Source organism: Aspergillus piperis, assembly GCF_003184755.1.
Source record: "Aspergillus piperis CBS 112811 unplaced genomic scaffold BO85scaffold_15, whole genome shotgun sequence".
Classification (NCBI taxonomy): Eukaryota; Fungi; Ascomycota; class Eurotiomycetes; order Eurotiales; family Aspergillaceae; genus Aspergillus; species Aspergillus piperis.
The window spans coordinates 649,291-672,797 of NW_020291605.1; the positions used below are offsets into that span (position 1 = coordinate 649,291).

At 52.9% G+C, this 23,507-nt stretch overlaps 9 protein-coding genes across 9 annotated transcripts; 3 read left to right on the top strand and 6 right to left on the bottom strand.

Moving 5' to 3' along the window:
• Positions 1-780: 780 nt before the first annotated feature.
• On the top strand, positions 781-1,591 carry BO85DRAFT_440447 (uncharacterized protein; the record flags this gene model as incomplete). Its single annotated transcript, XM_025658768.1, has 5 exons — positions 781-1,140; positions 1,221-1,232; positions 1,351-1,371; positions 1,448-1,459; positions 1,580-1,591. The coding sequence occupies 5 exons, from the start codon at positions 781-783 to the stop codon at positions 1,589-1,591; spliced, it is 417 nt and encodes a 138-aa protein (XP_025513546.1).
• A 259-nt stretch (positions 1,592-1,850) lies between these two features.
• BO85DRAFT_401798 (WD40 repeat domain-containing protein) lies at positions 1,851-4,014 on the bottom strand. Its single transcript, XM_025657169.1, has 4 exons — positions 3,624-4,014; positions 3,064-3,552; positions 2,154-3,009; positions 1,851-2,086 (listed from the first exon to the last, which is right to left on the bottom strand). The coding sequence occupies exons 1-4, from the start codon at positions 3,957-3,959 to the stop codon at positions 1,935-1,937; spliced, it is 1,833 nt and encodes a 610-aa protein (XP_025513547.1). The 5' UTR covers positions 3,960-4,014; the 3' UTR covers positions 1,851-1,934.
• Positions 4,015-4,175: 161 nt separating this feature from the next.
• On the bottom strand, positions 4,176-5,947 carry BO85DRAFT_425427 (STIMATE family protein). Its single transcript, XM_025658075.1, has 2 exons — positions 5,087-5,947; positions 4,176-5,028 (listed from the first exon to the last, which is right to left on the bottom strand). Exons 1-2 carry the CDS (start codon positions 5,555-5,557, stop codon positions 4,387-4,389), a joined length of 1,113 nt encoding a protein of 370 aa, XP_025513548.1. The 5' UTR covers positions 5,558-5,947; the 3' UTR covers positions 4,176-4,386.
• A 148-nt stretch (positions 5,948-6,095) lies between these two features.
• Positions 6,096-7,065, bottom strand: BO85DRAFT_521981 (ribonucleoprotein-associated protein). Its single transcript, XM_025665226.1, has 3 exons — positions 6,917-7,065; positions 6,765-6,860; positions 6,096-6,707 (listed from the first exon to the last, which is right to left on the bottom strand). The coding sequence occupies exons 1-3, from the start codon at positions 6,933-6,935 to the stop codon at positions 6,445-6,447; spliced, it is 378 nt and encodes a 125-aa protein (XP_025513549.1). The 5' UTR covers positions 6,936-7,065; the 3' UTR covers positions 6,096-6,444.
• A 1,074-nt stretch (positions 7,066-8,139) lies between these two features.
• Positions 8,140-9,184, bottom strand: BO85DRAFT_77941 (putative pre-mRNA branch site protein p14). Its single transcript, XM_025665656.1, has 5 exons — positions 8,980-9,184; positions 8,813-8,836; positions 8,618-8,674; positions 8,418-8,545; positions 8,140-8,334 (listed from the first exon to the last, which is right to left on the bottom strand). The coding sequence occupies exons 1-5, from the start codon at positions 9,009-9,011 to the stop codon at positions 8,234-8,236; spliced, it is 342 nt and encodes a 113-aa protein (XP_025513550.1). The 5' UTR covers positions 9,012-9,184; the 3' UTR covers positions 8,140-8,233.
• An 872-nt stretch (positions 9,185-10,056) lies between these two features.
• jhd1 ([Histone H3]-lysine-36 demethylase) lies at positions 10,057-14,387 on the top strand (the record flags this gene model as incomplete). The annotated part of the gene is made up of 2 exons (XM_025656240.1): positions 10,057-13,389; positions 13,446-14,387. 2 exons carry the CDS (start codon positions 10,057-10,059, stop codon positions 14,385-14,387), a joined length of 4,275 nt encoding a protein of 1,424 aa, XP_025513551.1.
• Positions 14,388-15,222: 835 nt separating this feature from the next.
• BO85DRAFT_451413 (putative integral membrane protein PTH11-like) lies at positions 15,223-17,233 on the bottom strand. Its single transcript, XM_025660585.1, has 6 exons — positions 16,679-17,233; positions 16,576-16,615; positions 16,444-16,511; positions 15,994-16,367; positions 15,868-15,932; positions 15,223-15,816 (listed from the first exon to the last, which is right to left on the bottom strand). Exons 1-6 carry the CDS (start codon positions 16,865-16,867, stop codon positions 15,380-15,382), a joined length of 1,173 nt encoding a protein of 390 aa, XP_025513552.1. The 5' UTR covers positions 16,868-17,233; the 3' UTR covers positions 15,223-15,379.
• Positions 17,234-17,242: 9 nt separating this feature from the next.
• On the top strand, positions 17,243-19,912 carry BO85DRAFT_425442 (putative carboxylesterase). Its single transcript, XM_025658076.1, has 6 exons — positions 17,243-17,511; positions 17,564-17,750; positions 17,827-18,065; positions 18,130-18,452; positions 18,504-18,818; positions 18,874-19,912. Exons 2-6 carry the CDS (start codon positions 17,614-17,616, stop codon positions 19,699-19,701), a joined length of 1,842 nt encoding a protein of 613 aa, XP_025513553.1. The 5' UTR covers positions 17,243-17,511; positions 17,564-17,613; the 3' UTR covers positions 19,702-19,912.
• Positions 19,913-20,322: 410 nt separating this feature from the next.
• BO85DRAFT_461261 (uncharacterized protein) lies at positions 20,323-22,879 on the bottom strand (the record flags this gene model as incomplete). Its single annotated transcript, XM_025661774.1, has 3 exons — positions 20,323-20,775; positions 20,851-22,340; positions 22,861-22,879. 3 exons carry the CDS (start codon positions 22,877-22,879, stop codon positions 20,323-20,325), a joined length of 1,962 nt encoding a protein of 653 aa, XP_025513554.1.
• Positions 22,880-23,507: the final 628 nt, after the last annotated feature.

Sequence of the window (23,507 nt, forward strand, 5' to 3'; positions counted from 1 at the left end):
GTGTGATTATTTATTCTCTGGTGTTGAGACGGGGTGGACGGAATGAAAATAATTGATTGAACATGGGTAGAGAAGCCCGACGAACATTATGATGAAGAATTGGCCCGGCCTGGTCTGGTCTGGAGCAATCCTTGTAGTGATTAAGAAGCCAGCCAGGAAGCCACCGAATGTGTAACTCTACCGTCTCTACCGACTGGACTCTGCCACCCCAGCCAGTCTGTAAACACAAAAACCCCGCAGCAAGCAATGCGACCCGAAGGTAAAATCGAAAGAATGTGCACGGTCACTCAGCTGGTCAGTGTTGGTTTGGTTGCACAGGAAGGAAAGGGGACCCCGATAAAACATTCCTAGCGGGATAGACGAAGAATGCTTGAAATCTCGTGGACCAGACAGACGGGATGGGATCGTCTGGTCCTGACCACTGATGCAAGCTGGAACTGGACTGGAATGCACATCGTTATGAATCCTTGCATGTATCATGTAGGAACCATCATGGATGAACCTGGTAGATACAGCCCGATGCCAATTCGTCACTACCAGCAACTGTGTTTACTGTAGTAGAAGTAGTAGAACTATATAAATATTGCCCTATTTACCCTCCTGCTTTACTCTACCCCTTACGTCGTCTTCTTCTTCTTCTTCCCTGATCTCTCCCTATACTACCACTATTATACACGTTCGCACTCACTACTTGCTCCCTAGCAAACCCTCCTTCTACCCTACCTAGCATATACTGCATCTTCCCCAACCACCACCACCACCACCACCACAACAACAACCATGAAGCTCACCACCCTCCTAACAACCACCCTCTGGGCCACCACCGCCCTCGCCGCAGCCAAACCCCTCATAGAGAAACGCGACCTCGCCACCGCAGCAGCGACACCCGCAACAGCAGCAGCAGCAATGCACACCCCCAATGCCGCAGCATCAGCTACACCCAGTTCTCGTGCGTCGGCAAGTGCCTCTGCCTCTTCATCGGGTGCTTCGGCGCAATATGAGACGAGTAATAATGACGACGATGACGATGATTACGATGATTACGATGAGGAGGATCACGACGATGACGATGATGGAAAGGATCCTAAGGGGGGTGATGATGGTGGGGATAAGGGTGGGGATGATCAGGATAAGAGTGATGTATGTTTCTTATGTCCCCTTTCTTTTTTTGTTGGTTACTATGGGTGGAGTGTGATGCTAATGAGTGTGTCTTTGTACAGCCGTTTGAATTCGTAAGTTCATGATACTCCTTACTATCTATCTACTTATTGGTGTTTCCCCTGGTGGGAGAATGTGGTTTTATGAAGGATATGTATTTGCTAACGAGGAGATTTTGTTATCGGGATTTAGTTGTCGGGGATTTTGGGATTGGTAAGATACTCCACCTCCAACTACTTAACTTGATGCTTCTTGGATGGGTGATGGCTAACTGTTTTTGGTGGTGTAGCTTGGTGGATTGGTTAGTTCTCCTATTCTTTATATTTCCTTTGGTTGTCTTTTACAAGGAGACAGAGGGGGAAGGAATATGGTTGGTATCTGTTATAAGAGCGATATACTAACTATGTTGTCACTGGTATAGGGTCTGCGGTGAACTGATCGACACGAAGAGTCTGCTTCTACTCTGCCTTAGGGCACGGCTTTCGGTTATACTTTCTGTCTTGTCCTATTGATGATTGTTGCTTCTTCTTCTTCTTCTGATGTGGTGAATGGCGGAGGTGTTCATAGGTTATTTCTTTATGTCTGTTTTATCTGATTTGCTGGGATATGGTTCGCTGTTTGTTAGTTAGGGCTTGCTGTATCTCTGTTACACGTCACATATCAAGCTATCAATATAATGGAATGATTCTGCACTGGTATTTATTTACTCTACACTAACTCCACGTAATATGCAGTATAAAACTTTTATGGCTCTATAAAGTACCAAGAAGGAATATTTACCCCCTGATTTCCCACAACCTGATCCGTCCCTGCTCATTACCCACAGCCAAATGCTCCGAGTTGGGCGAGATAGCCACCGACGAGATACGACCCAGAGGAGTATTCGACGTCGGCCAATTGCGGTACACCGTGCATGTGGGGAGGTGAACTATTATTCATCATCATTAGTATTCTTTCCACACGGTCTATATTCAAAGTAGGAGGAGGGGACTCACCCATTCTCAGCGCATCGCGCTTCCACCGACTCGCCATAACAAAGAACTGTCCATCCGGCGCAAACACCAAATGGCTGATCGGCGTCGTGAGCTGACCAAGAGCCCGGACCGGCTCCGGGTTACGAGGAATCGCCGACTGTCCAGCCTCGACGTCTTCGCCCTGCACCGCGTACGCCGCAGCCCATTCGCGACGGTCATACACGTTGACCACACCGCTGGAACTACCAATAGCCACCCAGCGGTCTCCGCCCAGCTGCGTCCGGCCGGACCGACCACCCAGACTGAGCACCGTCGTGCCGACGGCACCGGCGTCCATCCAGCGCGCGACGACCCGGTTGAGACGGCCGTCCCATTCGGATACTTCACCGTTCTTGCTAGCCACCGTTAGACCCTCACCGTCGCTCCACCAGGCGAAATCGGCCACGCCGCCGCGGCCGTCCACGCGCACCTGGGCAATCCACTGTGCCGTACCGGAGTCCAGGATGTTGATGAGACCGCCGCCCTTGCGGGAGGTGCCGACCAGACCGACGTAGCGGCCACAAGGGGAGAGCTTGAATCGCTCCATGGATTTCTGCTCCTCTTTGCGGTCGGCGGTACCGTTGACTTTGTCGACCTTGCCGGTCTCCAGGTCCCAGATGTGGAAGTAGCGGCGACGGCCGGAGGCGAAGATGCGGTTGCCGGAGGGCGGGTGGAAGGCTGAGGTATGGATGGGGGTGTTGCGGATGTGGAATGAGGTGAGGAGCGGGTTAGGAGCCGGGGAGGAGGGTGAAATGTGGTGAAGGAAAAGCGTGGCTGCAGGTCCAGAGGAGAGGAGCAGCGGGTAGTTGGGGTGGAACATGAGCGAATCGACCGAGGACTGTATACCATGTTAGTTTGACGTGATGCGCAACCTAAGCAACAGAAGACATACCGGCTGATCCTTGCCAACGTCCTTGAGACGATGGATATCCACAACCTCCTGGCGCATCTTTCTGCGGCCGCTTGACGTCTTTTCCTCCACGTTGACAAGATCCGTAGCGTTCTGCAGCAACTTAGCCAGCGGCTGCGTGGACGACGGCTCCTCATCATCCGTGTCCATCTCGTCTGCATCGGACTCATCCTTCTGTTGCTGCTTCTCCGGGTTGGCCCAGTCCGGCATCGGGTTCAACTGCAAGTACTGTCTGCGCAGACGGCGAATATATTCCTTTCCGCTAATAACATCCTCCGATTCCGCGACACGCAGCTTCCTCAGTCTCTGATGGCTGGCCAAGGAGATCGTAATGCGCTCGTCGTCGCTATCATGCCACAGCGCAGGCATGCCAGACTCCTCCTCACTGCCCTCTTCATCTGACGGCACGGCGGGCGCCGCCTCGCTGAGATCCGTAGAAACCGGTCCGGCGCCAGAGTCAAGGAAGAAAAGCTACCACAACCCATTCGTTAGCGACCCGCACAGTTACAGCAATAGAAGGGTATATCCATTAGGGAACAAACATCAGCATCATCCATCTGCGACAAATCCTTCACCTCATCATCGTCTCCCTCTTCCGCAGACTCGTCCTCATCGCTACTCTGACCCGCAAGTACTAAACTGCGATCCTTCTGGTTCTTCAACGCGCCAAGAAATCCCTCATCGTCGCCGAAGAGCATCGCCTCGAGCTTCTTCTCGGCTTCGTCCTTCTCCGGCACCGAGGACTCGTTGGAGCTCGTTTCATCGTCGCTCATGTCGATGTCGCTGGCTTCGCGAATGGGTTGGCCTGGTTCGAAGGGGGAGCGCGCGGCCGTTTTGACCTTTTGGCGGGACTTTTGCTTAACAGCCACTTTCGGCATTGTGAAGTATGTGTTCCCTGATTGATCAGAGTTTAGGGGAGAATTGAATGGTTGGATAGAGGGGGTGGTGTATATCGCGGAAAGCGAAGCCGACAATAATTTTCTTCGGCGGCCGGCAGATGTGGGCGGTGAGGGGTGCGGTCACGGCGGTACATTTGTGCCTGGTATTTAAGGCATAATTATTGAAGTAGATTGCTACTGAGATCAATTCTAAATGCGATCTTGAACTTAATCATATTTTAAACTATACGTATGCGTGGATGAGTTATAACGCGCAGTACACGAAACAAAAGACATAAAAACAGCTGAAGTAAATTCATGTACACGCCATCCTAATAGAACCATAAATGCACCAATCACAAGTACCATTGAATAATCACCGAGAATATCACCAAACGCCACATAACACACGTGAGCGGAGATCATATCAGTCCTTATTCTGGGACTTAAGCTTGGTGGAAGACGACAACTCGCCATTCTCGCCGTGGCTGCTACTCGACCTGGCGGACGCGGCAGAGCTGTGTTCGACTTGAGCTGGGTTGTATTCGGCGGACTCGAACCGGACTAGGTCCTCCTTTACAGGTTCCGGGCCATCATCTTTCCCAACGGAGTCATCGTCCGACTCGAAGGACGCGTCTTCGTCCATGCCAGCCAGGAGCGCGTGGCGATGCTCGTGGGTGTCATGCTCCGCCTCCTCGAAAGTATCCAGCATGATCGGCTTCTTGATGAAGGTGTCGATGATGTAATACTGTATTGCGTTCATGATGACAGGGAAAAGCAGCATCACGAAGATGATCTGCACTGCCGTGTTGCCTTCCGTCCATCGGAGAGCCCAATCTCCCACCTTGACTATGAACGGCAGCAGCTGGATGAGGAAGAAGACGCAAATCTTCATCCCCAGCAGTCCCATAAAGTAAATTATTGATTGCTTGAACCACCATGAGGCGCGCGGTGGACTTCCATAATTCCCAGACTCGATGGACTCCGGAGGACTCGCGAGGGGAGTATACGAAGCTAAGCGGTTGAGGAGGTGAAGGATGAAGATGAGGATCGGAATGCCTAGCGTGGTCTTGAAACGAAGCATGTCAGCATGCAACCCGTATAACGGAGCATAGGGATAAGCTTACATCGATTCCCAAATTCAATATGTAGAAGGAGCATGGGTTTGGTTTGTATTTACTCCGGATCTCCAGCTGGCCCGCCGAAAACATGGACATAAGCAGATTCGCGAGGTGCAGCATCGCAGACCCGAAGACTTGCTTCGAGACGTCAAATGCCCACACCTTCACTGGTCGCTGAGGTCTCTCCCTCCAGCGCTTGTAGACAAGTGATAGCAGCGCCAATGCCCCGAGCGCAGCTTGAACGAGAAGCGAAAAAGGCCCCAGGAGCCTGCATTCCCCGGTGTCGTCTCCATCGGTCGGATCTGGACCAGCTAAATGAAAAGGTACAGTTTGCATAGTAGGCGACGGTGATGGTGACGGCGTTATGGAGGTGGTGGAGGCTGTAGTCAGACTGCCAACCGCCGAGGCACCGACACCGCTACTAAGGGCTGTGATAGCCGTTGTTATGACTAGCCCGGTGAGCGATGTGAAGGTCATGGCGGCAATGCTGCGTCCGAAATACAGATGGAAAGCAAAATCAAGGAGAAGAGGCTATAGCAAGAAGATATCTCGACAAAGTCCGAGGGATTTTCACGGCCAAGCGACTGGTGGCGGTAATAATTGAGGGGAGTCCAGTGACCTGCGGAGATGCAAGACGGCGGCGTGCCTATCTTGCGAGGGAAGTCCGTGTCACGGGCATATGGCCGGGGCAGAATTTGTAGATGATGGGAGGATTTCAACCAGATCCAGGAGCGCGAAGGTGAATATTAGACGAAGAAGGCAGGTCCTCCTTAACCAGCAAGGAACCGGAACCAGCCAGGGTCTCAGGGTAGAAGCTAGGAATTAAGTGGGTTTCATGGGAGGATGAGAATGGGGCGGAGAACCAGCCAGCCTTGAGTTATGAGGTCAGGACCAGCACGAGAACTCTAAGACTCTAAAGACACCGCCCCCGCAGCTGGGCCTCACTAGCGCCCGCCAAGCTCCTACCCGGCGGTCCTGCAAATTATTGCGCCCCCCGAGAAATACCCTGATTCTGGTGACCCTGACTATATTTGTTATGAACTATTTTTGGTTTGCGTGATAATTACTAGTATACTAATATCGTGTCTTCGACTACTCGGTATTAGACCAACCAAAATTTACTACACAAGTTTGGCACATTTTTTTTGTCATTGACTTTTATCTGTACTAACCGCAGGCGCACAACGCCCACAATATCCAATTGATCATCCGGCAGCAATCCAAGCCTTTCACGAGACTTATTCTCGCACTGTGGGGCGAAAACTTCGTTTGTGAAGGCCGGTCAACCCCCGAAGTCACAACAGAATCCTCAAGAACCCACGGAGGCATGATCCTCCAAGGGATTCCCACATCAGGACCAACGCTTAGATCATCAGTCTCTCGACCTTGTCCTTGATGGTCTTGATCTGGCCCTGGAGGTCACTGGCCTCGTTGGTGGTGATGCTGGCAGCAATCACGGGGCGGGAAACACCGGTAGCACGGCCGAGAGCAAGCTTGCTGGGCACGAAGACATAGGGGGTGTTCTTGTCCTCAGCGAGGAGGGGGATGTGGAGGAGGATAGCGAGGGGAGAGGTGTCGGCAGCGAGGATAACGAGCTCGGAGGTACCACGGTTAAGAGTCTTGGTGGCTGCAAAGGCAGTTAGCAGGCAGAACAGACAGTGAGTATCCTTGAGGAAGCACATACCCTCGTTAGCACCCTTCTTCAGCTGGCGGTAGTGACCAGCCTGCTGGACAAGGTCCAGAAGGTTCTGGGTGAGGGCCTCATCGGCGAGGGGCCAGGCTATAGAGATTGTCAGTATATGGCCATGAGAAGAACGAGACCTGGGATGTGCATACCGGCAGAAGTCTCAGACATTGTTAAAAATGTGAATTTGACGTGTGTAGCGGTCTAAAGAGGCTCACGCAAAGGATCACTGCCGTGTTGCAGATCTAAATGCTGGGGAGGAAAGGTGGTGGTGGTTGTAGAAGCAGAAGCGCATCTGGACTGCAGCGAAAAGAAAATCTTTAGAACCGCAGTAGGTGGGGCTGAGTCATGCCTATCGGCTCTAGGATTGGCCACATGTTTGTGCCTCATTACCAAGGCATTAACAAACTTTGAGGCCTCATGGATCAGGCATCAATGATGATTGCCGAATCCAGGCTGATCGCCTCCTTACTCCAGCGCCTGTGCTCCAGCTGTCATCGAAGATCGACCCTCGGTGGATCAGTATACCCCAGATACTGGTCGGTGCAGTATCCAGTAGGTAAATAGAAGTTTATGCTTTCGTAGAATTAACCTGCTTCCGATCGCTAGTTTGCTCTACGCATCTAGTGATAGAGGGCGTGTTGTTCCTTATCTACAAATCCCAGGGGTTCAATTGACTCTCTGCCTACCGTGTCTGGCATTGTCTGGCATCGGTGCCCCTTGGCGGCTGCAAGCCAACTGTCCAGGATCATCGGGTGCTTGAGTCGTCAGGTGCAGACGTTCCAAGCATGTTACCCCAATGCTGCACCTGCGCTATTGTGACAATATAATTGGCGCTTGGATCTCGCGGCTAACGAGGCCGGGAGTGGATACCATTAAAGCGAAGCTCAGCAGAGACATAAACTACCGCACTAGTTGGCTAGCCTTACGTCGGCACTCCAGGGGGTTTCTGTAGATACTTCACTAGTCGATGCACGATCTTCAACCGCTTGATCCACCCCCATGCAAACTGACGGCCGTTGGACGATCGTCAGATACCTGCCCACTTCTACGACTGACGTGGTCTCTGCAAGTGCGCTGGGTCAGTTCCCCCCTTGATCGGGGTTCACTCTGAACATACTTTGTAGCAAGACAAGTCAAAACTCCTGTAGTAAGCAGTAATCTCAGAGGGGGGTGCCGCAACAGCCAAAAGGTGGCCGGCGATCGAAATGATTATATTGGTAACCTTAGAGCCGGTGCAGCTAGCACCGACCTCGGTTTGAAATAACCCATTCTGTATCATTCTCCTGAACAAAAAAGCCAGGGTGTCATTCAACCCGCCGGCAACCCTTTCATACCCATGAATGAATAAGAGCCATCAAACCCATAGGAGAGAAAAACGCCAGAAACCCCACGACCAACCCAGGATAATACGCAGCCAGATGCCGGCAAAGGGCATGCAGAGAAAGCGAACAAAAGCAATCATCACGTCATTCTATCCCATGTTGCTGTTTGAGACGCTCCAAATTCTCTTGCCTTTCCGCCAAGTCCTCTTTCGACCTAAGCATTTTCTCGGGCTGGTGATATAGAACTAGGACAGAAAACAAATGTCAGCCAATCGAATTGTCCTGATAATTTCTCTGCTTCATCTTCTCCTAGCACGGGATAACATACCGACGAGGTATCTGTTCTGGAAGTTGAATCCATTGAGCTTATCGCATGCCTGTTTGGCGTCGTGAACGTCTTCGTAAACCACAAAGGCCGTGCCCTTCGAGTTGTTGGCAATTCCCTGACGTATTTGGCTTTAAAGAAGAGAAAGAATTAGCCTTGAATGACCAAGAAATGGGCTGAATGTGAGTCATGCGCAGATTTACCGGATGGGACCAAATTTGCCGAAGAGGTCAAAGAGTTGCTCAGCTGTGACGTTGTAGCTGTAAGGAGACAATCAGGTTAGCTCTCGCTTTCTAGAACAAGATGGGGCGCCTTTCGCCTGATAACTGTCGGTCGATAGGTATGCGACGATTGGGGTTGCGAATCGAGGAGTAAATCGTGGGAAATCATCGACGTACTTGAGGTTCTTTACAAAGAGAATCCTGAAACCAGTTAGCATCGATGCGTCAGATATAATAGTCGTTCGGCACGCATGTTTGCCCTCCAACAGCATGCAGAACAAATGCCCGGCATTGAATGATGGCGGGCGACCGAAGAGGGGCAAGATTCGGCGAGCAGAACTTACCGATTGGCTTCGGGGGCGAGCTTCCGGCTCATTCTCGGGTGGGACAGTATAGGTCCTAAAAATGGGGTCGGGGAGAGGTTGAAGATGAATCAGATACCCAGAGGGCCTGGAATGAAAGGTGTATAGCGAGGGAAGAGAGAGGAAGAGGAGGAGGAGAGAGGGAAGCAATATCCGCGACAAGCACGAGGTTCGGAAGGGAGCCTGCCTTTCCTGATTGGGACTAGTGGCTGGGAGGAGCCTCACTTTGTTGGTTCGAGACAAGACGACAACAAGTCCGAGGCATTGAGGCCGACGGACGACGTCGGGGTGTAGATGGAACTGTCGGAGTTGAAAAGAATAATCTGAAGATATAGGATGACTCCGCTTCTAGTATTTTGTCTAAAATGTTGAGCTATGAAGGTGGAAAACCCCCCTTGGTATACTTCGAACTGCTAAGTAGTAAGTAGTGCTGCTCTCCGGGCTGCTCGCCGCAAACGATAGGATAGGATAGGGATTGCCGGCCTGAGGCAGACTGGCGGCGCGCCCGCTTTGCCTTCCTTCGACCGGCCGTCCAAGCAAAGCCTCGCGCCTCCTCCTGCTCTGTTCCGGTGCAAAGCCCATCCTCTCAATCTGTTTTTCTGGCGCATTCTTCAATCGCTTGTTCTCCTGTATTCTTCATCATATTCTCCTGCATCTTGATTGACCCGTCTAAGACGTTTCTTTTTTCGCCCGCACCCGCCGCGGTGCATACTCGGGGCGCTCTCTTCCCGCCGCTCTCTCGATTGAAACTCCCAGTCGGCAGAGAGTCTCAACTTCCCCCCCTCAACCTCTCCGCCGTGCGACTCTCCTCCGTCACCCTCTCCTTCCACCACCCCACCATCTCCTCGGTTTCGCTTCTGCTTCACCTTTCATCTCATTGTTCACTGTGCGCTTTTCAGTCTGCCAGGAATGACTCTCTTTTTGCCTGCGGTGGCCTCTCTTTAGCCCGTGTGGTCGAACATCCCCGCTTTGCACCCGTCTGCCGCAAGCACGCCTGTTTCCTCCTCCGGGCCCTTTTCTTTCTCTCCTTTCCCTCCGATTTCATCCTCAGATCACACGATGATCACTGCTACATCCTTTTTGAATCACCTTGGGAGCCGACCGCCGCGGTATCGCACTCCCTCGCCGCCGCGACGCGCCGTCGAGCCTATCTCGCCTTGCTCGACCTCCGACCTCCGTGCATCATGGGTCGACCGCAGCGTCTCCCGGGTTGCTGCCTCCGATCGCGACCACTTCCTACCTCACAATCCTACACAGCATCATCATCATGCTGATGAGACAGCTTCTCATCGCTCTAGCCATGGCCGCTCCGGTTCTACCATCGACGCTCTCGCAACCATCGCCTTAGCGACGAGCCCGACCTTCGCACCTCTTTCCTACCGACCTCCTTCTCAAAACTCCACACCCGCCATGTCGCTATTCCCCTCCGAGCCCATCGAATCCACAGAACGCCCAAACAAGCGTCCGCGGTCGGAAAAGGATCCCTCTCCTTACACCCAGCACCGGACAGTGGCCGTGTCGGATGCAAATTCTGCTTCGTTGTTTGATAGCATGAAGACGGATGCAGAGCTTTTGCTGAATCTGGCCCGGCCCACAAACTTCCATCCTCCCTCGCATTCCGCAAAACGTGTCAGCATCGACGAGTCGTTTTATCATTATGGGGACGAACAAAAGCATCATGTCACGGCGGATTCGGGCGGCGCGAGCTGGAGGTTCAACGACGAAAAATATGCATACAGTGCACCCGGGCCCAACAACATGCCGTCTCGGCTGAGGTCACAGTCCGACGGTTCAGCTGTCATATCACGCCCGGTTATCCATGGCGTGCGACCCAATACAAGCTCCTCTACTCTTCCACCAATTCTCTGGCAGGAGGAAGGGGACGCTGAAAACGACTATTCCCCCACGAAGTTCACCATGAATGGTAGACCGAGCGAGACACAGGCACAACATTCAATGCACACCACACACGTCGCGCAAATGCCGATGGAGCATTGCTCCAAGATTGACGATGAAGCGGAGGAGTCTAACCAGGCTAGCTGCGCGGCTTGCAACCTTGTGCGGATTCCGATGGACACTGGCGAGCAAGGCGACGTGACATGGATCAGCTGCGATGGTTGTAAACGGTGGTTTCATATTGTTTGTGCTGGATTCAAGAGTGACCGTGAACTCCGAACGGTGGACAAATTTATCTGTCGAGAATGCCGTCCTATTTATGGACAGACTACTTTTGTGCGCAAATCCTCTCGGGCTCGCACAGCTATTGATTATGCCGGCCTCAACCAAGGACTTGTGAAGGCCGCAACGGACTCTCTCGAACACCACTACATTGAACCCATCCGACAGGGCAAAATCCAATTCCTCCCCGAAAACTTCCCACGAATGCGTCCTGAGCTGGTCACTGCCGAATATTTCGAGCGAGGCAATGGCATGACGGAACCGATTGTCATCCCTGCGGAGTGGAACACTCGCGAGTCCGTTTCTATCAGTGATTCCGAGTTTGACGCTCTAGTACAAGAAGCGCCTACACAAGAGATGTTTGACGAATTGCTGGATCATGTTTCTGAGCAAGAGGAAGGCTATGAGCAAGTGATAGATTGCGGTCAGGACCAGTTGGACATGGTGATACCTGAAGGCCTCACCGTTCGAAGAGTTGCGGAGCTTTACGGACCGGAAGAAAGAGTGGAGGTCATTGATGTCAAATCGCAACAGAACGAAGACAAAAGGTGGACAATGCAGAAATGGGCGGAATACTACGAGAGTACCGGCGACAAGGTTGTCCGAAATGTCATCAGTTTGGAAGTCTCACAGAGCCCATTGGGCAAGCTTATTCGTCGGCCAAAGGTTGTCCGGGATCTTGACCTTCAGGACTCTGTCTGGCCTGAAGAACAGAAGGCCGTCGGTGACTGCCCGAAAGTTCAATTCTACGTCTTGATGTCTGTTGCCGACTGCTATACCGATTTCCACATCGACTTTGGAGGGTCCTCAGTATACTACCATATTCTGAAAGGCAAGAAAACCTTCTTCTTCATCCCGCCGAAGGACAAACACCTGAAGAAGTACGAGGAGTGGTGCAATTCTCCTGCGCAGGATTCCACCTTTCTTGGGGACCAGACCAAGGAATGCTATCGCGTGGATCTGTCTGAAGGCGATACGATGCTGATCCCCTCGGGCTGGATCCATGCCGTCTGGACCCCGGAGAATAGTCTTGTCATCGGCGGAAATTTCCTTACGAGGCTGAATTACGGGATGCAGATCAAGATCGCGCAGATTGAGAAGGATACCAAGGTGCCAAGGAAGTTCAGGTACCCGTTCTTCCAGAAGATCCAATGGTACACCGCGTTGCGATATCTCGAAGATGACCCGCTACCGCAAAGCGTTCTTGACGCCTTCGCACAGGACGAGAACTACCGCTTCCACCGTGCGTATCCAATTTACTACGAATTCGGCGAACGGACGAACAATGCGCCTGCCGGCTCACCTTATCACAACTCGCGCTTCTATTCTCAGGCGGAACTGGAAGGGCTACCAGATCTTGCAAAATACCTTTATCACACTGCCCTCATTGCTGGCGCCTATCTGACGGAGGGCGTGACGATGGATACTAGAAATGCGGTCAAACGCTCGATACCCAAGATGTCCGGAGAGCCAATCGATGCCGTGAGGAAATTTGGCATCTGGGTCGCCTGGAAGCGTGGCAATGAGAGGGCACCGTATTGGACCCGCCCTGGCGTGGCCGAAAGCAATGCGAAGCTCAGTCTCGCGGAGAAGAAGCCTGCCGGAAGGCCCAGCCGTCGGTCAGAGCGTAATGCTGAGAGCCAGCGCACGTACGCCGAACGACAGGCTGTACAGCGGCTTCCCGAGCCGGCTCATGATCCAGCAACCGAACTGAGCAATAGTAGTGGCCCTAGCGGTCCGCTGAATGCCGGAGCTGCTATGCCAGACGGCCCGTCAAGCAGTGGTATCAAAGAAGAGCCTGCTCCCAAATCGCGCGCTGCACCCCGTGGCTCCGGACTGGGCCCTAAGCGCGTTGCCTGCGATGCCTGTCGCAAACGAAGGATCCGATGTCACCACAAGGATGAACATAACGACGGTATCTCCAGCAAGCAAACGGCGGTGACCGCTTTTGGTCCCAGCAACCATTCGTTGGCACACGACGCAGCGTCTGCGCTGAATTCACTTGCCGCTATTGCATCGGAAGCAGGCTTTCAAGACAATGGAAGTGGCAGGAATCCGGACCGGTTTGAAGTCGCTGCCAAGTTCAACTCGGCCATTCTGGGTACGCCGCGTGCACCGGTTAATGGACTCGGTCTCAACGATGCCAGTCCTGAAGGCGCCAACACCGGAAAGAAGGGCCGCAGCAAGGCCTGCGACGATTGCCGGAAGAGCAAGGTTCGTGTTGTTCTTGAAATTCTATCTTACTCAATTTCAATACTAACTGAAAACAGCGTCGGTGTATTCACGATGAGTACGGCCGTATTGACCCTGTCAAGGCGCAAGAACGAGCAAAGCCGCGCGCTGCTGCTTCTGCCAAACGGCCCCGTATCAATGAAGAAGGAACTGGGCCAATGATTAACAAACGGATGAAGCAGGAGAGCACGTCGCCTACGTCGAGACCGGCACATCTCAGCAACAGCCGTGAAGTTGGTGCGCTGGGGATGCAAGATACCCACATGCCTGATCGTGATCATGCAGCCTTGGATCTCCATGTCCCGTTCTCGGATGCGCCGCTGGTTGATAAAGATGCAAATCGGCAGTCCGGTATGACTGTTGGGGAGAAGGAAGCACCATTGGGGCCAACCTCCTACGCATCACCGCCTACGTTCCAGACTGACACGGTCGATGCTAAGGAAATAAACTCTGCGCCCGTTTCTAAGCCTACTGCCACCCTTGTATCACCACCGACCTCACTGGCCGACGAGACCGACGTTCCTCAGGAGCAAGCAGATGGAGAAGGGGATCATGTGGTTGTCCTGCACACACCAACCTCAAGTTCCCGGCACTCCTCGCGCCAGCCGCGCCAAGTCGACCGCTACATGCCCGAGACACATGTTTCCAAGCCGACCAAGGGGACGACCCATACTCCCACAGCTCGTCGTTCTTCGTTTGGTGGGTCAAGCGGGGGTGTGCGAAAATCCACTCCAGGTCCTTCTTCAGGATCCAAAAAGTCGGCATCACGCCCCTCCTCATCCTCGCATGCGAAGAAGAGTTTCTGGGCGACAGACGAGAAGAAAGGTGACCGGCATGCTGCGACGTCAATATCACCCGGGCAGCCGGGCAAGAACTCTAAGCGGGTCGCGGACGAGGAGCCAGATGCTGAAAGCCTCCGCTTGATCCGTGAACTGCAAGAAGCCGAGTTTGGGCTACGCAAGAGATCTACGCGAGTGTGAGGGCGAGAAGGCAGCAGCGGATAAGTTTCATTTTTTTTCACCATTTTAGACCACCTAGATCGGGCAACCGGAGAAATTAGGTTTGAGACGATCGGATTCGATCGATTGGCAGTGTTTCCTGGGCTGTGGAGTTTGGTAGGGATGGGAGTCTGCTGGAGATGATCGGTTTGGCTTGGTCCATCGATATGCTTTGGCCCTTGATTATTGTGATTCCCTTTTGGCGTCTCGTTATTCGGCCGGCTTTTGTTTCTATGTATTGGGATGTGTCTATTTTCTTTTTTTCACTTTCTGTACCTGGCGTTATCCATGTGGCGGTTGGGGAGTTTTCGACCAGATCGGTCTGTTCGTTCCTTTCCTGGGATTCCCATTTCCTTATTCTTTTCTGATTTTCATTCGATATCAATTTCATTTCTAACACTGGCTTCCGACCCCGGGGTCGAGTCACATCTTTCTACCTCTTCTCATCGTTCCTTTTCATCATCCGTTTGCAGTATTCTTCCATTATTATACCAGTATACCTAGCTCTGCGTCAGCGTTTACTTCTGCCTCTGCCTCGTATTTCTTTCCTTCATATTTCCGTTTTGGCAATTCCTGCTTGGTTTTTTTTTTCTTTCTCTAGGTACTAGCTAGCTGCTGCGGTGCCTGATCTATTTCCTAATCTCTGGATCTTGTGTATGTCTACCGTACTAGCTGCCTCTTTGTTGTAATTTCGCTGAATAGGACTTATATCTATCAATTTCTTTTGAATTCGTACTGGGTGGTAGTTTATGTTATGGCCCTAGCTTCAATCGTGCTATCACCTCCCCTTCCGTGATAGATATACACGTAGACAGAAGAATAAAGGGGCTCACTAGTAGTACTAGGTTAGAGTAAAATGGGTTGTAACAGACATGGCCTCTCCACATATATTTAGGCTACAAGACCGAAAATGAAGAAAGAAGTCATATCAGACTATATCAGTGCATACATGTATTCAAAAATAAATCACATCGCTATTTCCCTCTCAAGGGCTCTTCATCCCCCTCTCTCCCATTATGATGAATATGGTGAGGGTCATGATGCCGATCAACCACTTCCTGCTCAAACTGCCTCTCAACCATAATCGTATTCATCCCCGGCACGGGCTGCATCTCCGTATCATCATCGTCATCGTCCATGCTTTTCAAAGCCAAGATCTCAGAGCGATAACTATTCCCGGCCCCGCTGCCATTATTCAGCTGGAGCCAGGTATTGTGATGGTGATGGGCGCTGGACTTTGTTTGGCGCTGGGTGGAGGAGGCGTGGGCGCTTCGTGAGCCGTGAGTGAGGAGTGTGCCTTTTATGCTGCGGAATACGGCAGCCAGTGACTTGTAAATTACGGGGAGGTTGGCGCAGAGGATGCCGCCGAGGGGTTCCCAGGCGGAGAGGATGCCCAGGGGGACGCCGGCCCCTGTGTTGAAGTCAGTAGGTTGGTCGGGGGGGAGGGGATGGTTTGGCTTACAGGTGTAGTCGGAGGAACCTTGGGTGACGACGACGGTTAGTCGGGCTGCGCTGATGGCGCAGGTTCTGGATGTATGTTAGCTGTTTAGGGGTGCTAGGTACTATAAGGTAGTGGTTGAGTACATACGCTAAGCCGACGGAGAAGAGCAGGCTGAGGCCAATCTTCTTGTTATTTGTGATCTGGAGGCGTAGAATGACGGGTAGGGGGAGGAGGAAGATCCAGATGTCGGTGACGAGGTTCGCAATGTTGGTGAAGTAGCTGAAGGCAACGAGGTTGAAGCATGTCCCTTCAACGCTCGAGTTCCAGAACTTTGCGATCGGCCGGCACTCCAGCCCTAGGACAATTTCCATGGTCATGAGCCATAGGATCACCCATACCACGGTTAGGATAACGACCAGGCGGAATCTCGGTGTGATGAAAATGCGATAATATAGTGCCAGCACGGAGAGCTTGGTGCTGGCGATGGCAACATCGTAGAAGTGACTGAAGATGTAGTCGCCCTACCATCGGGTCCGAATCCGTCAGTCATATGAAGGAAGGTGGGTGTCGAGTTGACTTGGTTAAAAACCTTCGTACCATCATGAATGTTTCGACTTCCTTGTCTGGCAAGGCGGCGACATGTCGTCCAAAACCATAGGGAGGACCTGTGGTGGATAGTGGTTAATACACGATCCAGAGATGTCCACGGGACGGGCCGGTTAAGCGCACCGTAAACCAATCCACTGACGCAGACGCCAACACCAATGATCTATATGGAGACATTCGAGTCAGGATGTGCCCTTAAACACGATTCAACTGCTAGATCGCTGACCGTAGCCCAGATCATCACGTAGTCGTCAAAGGTCAAGCCATGCTCCGAGGATGGTCGCAGTTTGATCCAGAGTCGCCATACTGTAGTCAGGATCTCAACAGGAACCGGGACCGAGTATGCCACAGCCACCTCGGTCACGCGCGACTGTGCCAGGTATGCCGCTGAATAGTTCGCTCCTGCAGAGCTCATTTTGGATGGCTACAGCATCTAACCGTCGGACTGTATTGCAGCAGCAGCAGCCGCATCAGCAGCAGAATTCTGCAGGTGCTGCCCATTGTGTTTTGTAGGAGGTGCTGGCCTGCTTACGGTGGGTCTGGCAGACCCCTCGCCCTCTGGTGTCTTCAATTCTTCATGCTGACAGCCTGACCAGGCCATTCCGTCGGCAGTCAGCCCAGTTTGTGCGAGATGGCTGCAGCCAAGGGAGCACGAAGGATAGACGAGGCGCTCTAATTGCGGTTTTGGCCCCACGCTAAGTATCGGAGATTGAGCGACTCATCCTTCAGGCAGTGAGATAAGTAACTAGCCAGCTCGCTAGCAGACGGTGCCCAGTAGGAAGAACCGGCGAGTTAGTTGGAGACTAAGATCGATGGCCGGTGCAGAACGAAGCATTGGACCGACCACACGTGCCCTACCCCGTGATCGAATGGCGGCCGCCCAAATTGATTGCGATCCACTAGGAATCCGCTCTGCTGCTCGCCTGCATCCCACCGCTCCATACTATCCCAACTAGTATTAAGTGCTGACCCAGTACCTCACTGCTCTGCAACATGCGCTAAAAAGCTTGCCCCTGAGCCGGATCTGGGCTCGGACGCCCTGCCGCTTAATTGCCGTTAGTAGGACTGCCCATCCCTGCCTCTTTTTCAGAATTTGACTGTTGTTCTGCAGGGAACCCGATTCGGTGAAACGACTCCTTCATCTGACGGTCTCTGGTAAAGATGAAGCCCGGCTACTGCTTGCTGCTCGCGGCCAGCGCGGCGTTCTCCTCCGCCAGCCAGCACCCCATTGTTGATCTGGGATACGCGACCTATCAGGGTTCTTATAGTTACACTTATGACTTGAATGTGTGGAAGAGGTATGTCTGAAACACGCCCCCATTGACCAACAGAAAGATAGTCTATATTGTGGACATGGCCTGATCTATCATCCAGTATCCGGTACGCAGCTCCCCCAGTGGGTAAACGGCGTTGGCAGGCGCCTGCACCTCCATTGCAGAACAACAGCCAGATCACATTAGCTGTGGACCAGCCTCCTGTTTGTCCTCAATCCGGGGCGGCTAAAACACCATACATCTACGGCTTCAATTCGGGACCTGGCGATGAAGACTGTCTATACCTGAATGTCTATGCTCCTCCGAACGCAACGGACCTGCCCGTTCTGTTATGGATCCGTAAGTCTTCAAACAACTATGTAGCACCATGTATCTTAAGCTAACTTTAACGATCGATCGACAGACGGTGGTGGCTATGGGCTCTTTGGTGCGACCTATGACCCCAGCCCAATGATGAACACCAACAACAACGGGTTCATCACCGTGGAAATCCAGTACCGTCTGGGAGCCTTTGGTTTCCTCTCCTCCGAGGAAGTCAAGGAACATGGCGTGACAAACGCCGGTCTTCTAGACCAACGCTTTGCCTTCGAATGGGTACAGGAGCACATTGACAAATTCGGCGGTGATCCTGAGCGTGTGACCATTGGCGGGGAGTCTTCAGGCGCCGGGGCAGTCATGCTGCATGCGCTCGCATACGGGGGCCAGGAGTTCAACCTCTTCAACAACGTCCGTCTCTCCCATTTTCCACCTTGAAATTGACTGACAGTCATCGCATAGATCATCGCCGCGAGCGCCTACTCACCCCCAATCTTCAATTACCACGATAAAGTGCCAGAGCAGTACTACAAAGACTTTGCTGAACTGGCCGGCTGCGGATTGAACTCCACAGCAATCAAGAACTACGCAACGACCTTTGACTGCCTAGTAGCAGCTCCCAGCACCCTCCTGCAGAATGCCAGCGCCACTGTCTCCACGTCCGGACTATTCGGCACCTGGGCCTTCCTCCCAGTCATCGACGGCGAGCTGATCCAAGAACGGCCCTCTGTGCAGCTCGCTCAAGGCAAAGTGAGCGGCAAACGCATTCTCATCGGCGTATGCACCCTCCATCCTCCTCAGGCCCCCAACACTCACTAACAATCAGCCACAGAACAACGCCAACGACGGCGTCCCCCTAAGCAACCCCAACGTCGTCACCCGCCCGGCCTTCAACTCCTACATCTCAACCACCTTCCCCCTCTTCACCTCCTCCGACATCGCCCTCCTCAACGAAGTCTACCAAACCTTCAACAGCCAATCCACCGACAACAGCCCCCGCTACGACACCCTCGGCACCAGCGGCCCAACAGCCATCAACCAATCCGAAATGGCAACCGGCCTGCAACAAACGGTATTCAACATCTTCGCCGAAACCACCTTCGCGTGTCCCGCGCAATGGCTCGCCGACGCCTTCAGCCAAGAAGACGACACCCTTTCCTGCTCCAATCCCCAACCCCCTCGTCAAGCCTGGAAATATCAATACTCCGTAACACCCGCGTACCACGGCGCCGATCTCTCCGCGTACTTCAGCGCGGACGCTACCTGGCCCGATAAGGGATTCAGAACCGCCTTCCAGAAGATGTGGGGCCAGTTTATTATGGCTGATAGTCCGGTGATTTCGATGGAAGATGCCACGGCTGGGAAGGCGAATGCGTCGGTTCCTGTTGTGGGCTATGGTCGTAAGAAGGGCTCTGGTAAGTATGGGACGAGGATGCTTGATTGGCCGAGTTATTCGCCCGAGTTCCCGGTTATGATGGATTTGAATACCACCGGGGGATATTTGGTTCATGATGTGGTGACGTCGAATTTGTCGTATTGGATTCGGGAGGGAGATGGCGTTGTGAATCATTTCCGGTTGGTTAATTCGTCTGCTTGGGAGGGAGGGAGAGGGGTTAGGTGTGACTTTTGGCGGGAGGTTTCCGAGAGGGTGCCTCAATAGGTGGACATTCATGTCTTGAGGGGGATTGTCTCCAGGAGAGAAGGTTACTTTCTAGAGTCAACGCGCATATAGACTAGAGATAGAGTGTATATAGAGTCATTCAAGAGTAGAGACTTATTCATTGTAAATGGAGTAAACCATGTAGAGCGGAGGTTATAATCAATCATCTATTCGTATCGCTAGACTCCTCGTATCTGACCGTAAATCATCCAAATTCAATGCAAACTACCAGAACGCCATCATACGGCTCCTGGTCCGTGTCCAAAACTGTCATGATATGTATAGTAGCGTAAGGATATAAGGTAGGGTCGTGTAACTCGTCCATCGTGGGGTTGAGGGGGAAACTAGCCCCAACATGCGCCAGTGGTCTATGCAGTCGACCAAGGAGATGTAAAAATAAAGGAAAACGCCAGGGTATATCCACATGAGATAACACCGGAATAAACAAATGCGCGCAAATGATAGGTTATCAATACGAGGGGCAACCTGGAAAAAGGTAGGGATATAGTAGGAATAGGTTCCAACCAGCAGGGAGTGCAAGAATGCCAGCAACTGACATGAGAATAATACCTCGTGATTGTGCCACGGCTGGGGTCTGCCAAACGGCCAGGGGAGATCCCGTCAGTCATGTTCTTTCTCATGTTCAGGTCGAGTACCCGTCCAGCGCTTAGCCCGCTTTTCTTCTCCGATATAGTTCTTGATGACGCAGACTTCCTCGTCCCGCTGCTGACAGACCTTGTGGCGGTTGAGGTGCTTGAACCGCGGTCCCACTGGGCCGTTGACATAATGATACTGACCGGCGAATCGATACTGTCGCTGGTCGCCTAGCGGATAGAACTTGTCGCCCCAATGGCCGTTGAAGTAGAACCACTCGATTGGGGCACTTGGCGTGGCAGTGGATGCACGAAGATTATCACTATCATAATCGTACGTATAGGCGTGGGCATTGAGAAGAGGGTCCCACAGGGGCCCGCGGTCGGTTTGGTCGTGCAACAAGCCCCAGGGCAGGATGTAGGCATGGATGCCTGGGGTGGCATACATGGCATGGGTGCCCATGGCGGAGTAAATCACGGGCTGACAGGGATCCATGGTTAGCGTCGGGAATCCCCTGGACGTGCGGGAGGGGGAGCAATTGATATCTCTACTTACCCGCTGGCCGATCTTTTCAACGGCTTCGTAACTGTACGCTTCTCCCGCCGAGTGCGCGCTGAAGAAAAGCGCCTTGGGCTTGCCGTCGTGAAATCGCACCAGACAGTGCTCCCAGTCACCCACGTGGTTCCCGAACCGCACGTTCAGCACTACGTTGCCCAGATTGAAGCTGTAGAAATAAAACCAGAACGCATCTACGACGCCGTGGCCTTTGTCCATCACCAGCAGAATTGCCGGCGCGTTACTGCGCCCGCCAGTCTTTTCGACGTGAATAGGCTCGCCGCCGAACCGTTTGCGCAACTCGGTTCGGACATCCTCGTCAGCAAGGTCTTCCGGGCGGAGATACCCCAGATCTTCCGGAGACCAACTGTCATCCTCTCCCTTGGATGATGAGAGACGGCCTGTGTCATACCACTGGGAGCGTTCCTCTGGCGTGTCCCCAGGAATAGGCCCGTCTATCCGGCCATCCCAGTCCGGCCAAGACAGCTCAAGATCGTCATCGGGATCGTCGGGAATATTCTTCTCGCCCTCGATCCATGGCGGGCGATCCTCTACATTGTCGTTGCTAGTCAAGTACACGAACTCACCTTCTTGCCACTCGTTCAGCCGATCGAGGTCCTGCAGGGTAGGATGCTCCTCGTCCGACTGAATGGGGGTGTAGTTCAGCATCGGGGTGACGTGGTAAAGATGTTCGGCAATGTCGCCCGGCCAAAACTGTTCATGCGAGGACAGGTAAACCAACGGCGCATATTGGAAGACATACTCAGGAATCTGCCGCCGCGAGCGTTCGGCTTCATCCCATGCGGGCTGCTGGGAGTCGTTGAATTGCGCATCGCGCCAGGCGGCGTAGTGGGCCTCGTCATCGGGCGACCAGGGTCCCAAAGTGGGCTCGCGCTGGCCGTAGCGGGCCCGCACTAGGCGGAAGTGGGCGGTCCCGCACATGCCGAGCCACCGACAGGCCTTGCGATCCAGCCAGGACGGCGAGGAGGCAATCCAGCTCTGCTCGTCATGATCCTCAGCATACCAGATGAAAGCCGACGGATTTACGGCGCGCGCAGCACTGTTGATCAAGACATAGGCAATCAATGAGGCGAGGGTGACAATGGCAACCCTGGTGGAGCGAATCATCTGCTGCACGATGCCGGGGGAAGCTTCAAGATCGGAGGAATTGGAACGCGATGAGGGGAGCACCACTAACCCGGACTGATCACCGGGAGTAGAAGTGGTGGACGGGGGTAGTGTGACCAGATTCCCAATCGGGACAGCTGAGGTGGGAGGAGCTGCAGCGACCAGGCTGTCGGCCAGATCTGTCACGGAGGGATCCTCGGGGGAAATTGCAAGAGGACGAGAGGCATCCGAGCCGAAGGGGGAGGGATGACAGAGCGACTGCGACAGGAGAAGCAGCGACAGCAGCAACAGCAGCAGCAGGGAGGGAGAAAAGCGATCGAGCCGGGCATTTGAGCCCGGAAGTAAAGGAAGCGGAGGAGACACTATAAGAAGCAGCAGCGGGCAGGCGCGATGACATTGTCAGTCAGCCGGGAAGGGTCGAGAACAGCAGGAACGGGGCTCGGGAGGTCAAAATCATGGTACAGAAGGGGACAGAATTGGGTAGTGATTGGCCATGAGGGCCATGAGTAATTGGTCATGATGGGACGATTGGTAGGGCAGACAAACAACAAGGCCGCGGGATGTGATAGTGGATGCTTAGGGCTGAAGGGGGGGAGGGGGGGGGAAGGGAAGAACAGGGAAATTCGGGCATTGGAGTGGCCGAGTCCAGCACAAGGAATTTGCTGGGAGCAGCAGCAATAGATCGGCTCGCACGGAAGCGGATTAGATAATGGATGATGAGGCACGAGTTCGAATGGGAAGACGACGGATGCAGCTTGGGTTTGGCTTCCGCCGGTTGCCGGATCGTCATAGTAAAAAAGAGAGGAAGAAAGGGAGAACAGCGATACGGTGAGAGAGTGAGTGGGCATGAGAGTGAGAGGGGAAAAGAAGTACGGAACACACGGAAGAAAAGAGGGGCCATTGACTGAATGAATGAATCAGGTGGACTCACTGATTATGGATGGATCAATTCAGGTCGGAATATTGAGTAATGATGAGAAACTGGATTAGTATTTTTTTTACTGTGCCTTGTGTGTACTGTGTACTGTGTACTATCTAGATGGAATGACCGAGTTCACAACTGCAACCGGAGTGGAATGACAAGGAGAATTGGTGATGATGATGCAAGAAGGGGGGGATGAAGTCATCCGGTCAATCATCCAGCAGGGACTCACAGCTGCGGTGGATGCAGCAGAGCACTCTGGCTAAGACAAGAGGAGAAACAACCACGTCAGTCAAACTGGAGCTGGAGGTGAAAACTGGAGCTGATGGAGAAGAGTGAAAGAAAAGAAGGGACTGGAACTGGGATGAATTGGATTACGGGAATTGATGGATCCTCAGGGTCGTAAAGTCTAAGGGTTCAGTCTGTCAGCCCTCAGCCTCTCATGGATGCCTGATGAGATGACAAACACGATAGTCAGCAGGGTCTTCTTCTGCCTCTACTGCCTCTTCTGCTGCATTCTATCATACTAAGGTAGCTAGCTAGCCAGCTACTAACAATCAATCAATCACGAGAAGTTATGAGAAGAATCCAGGATGATGACTGGCTG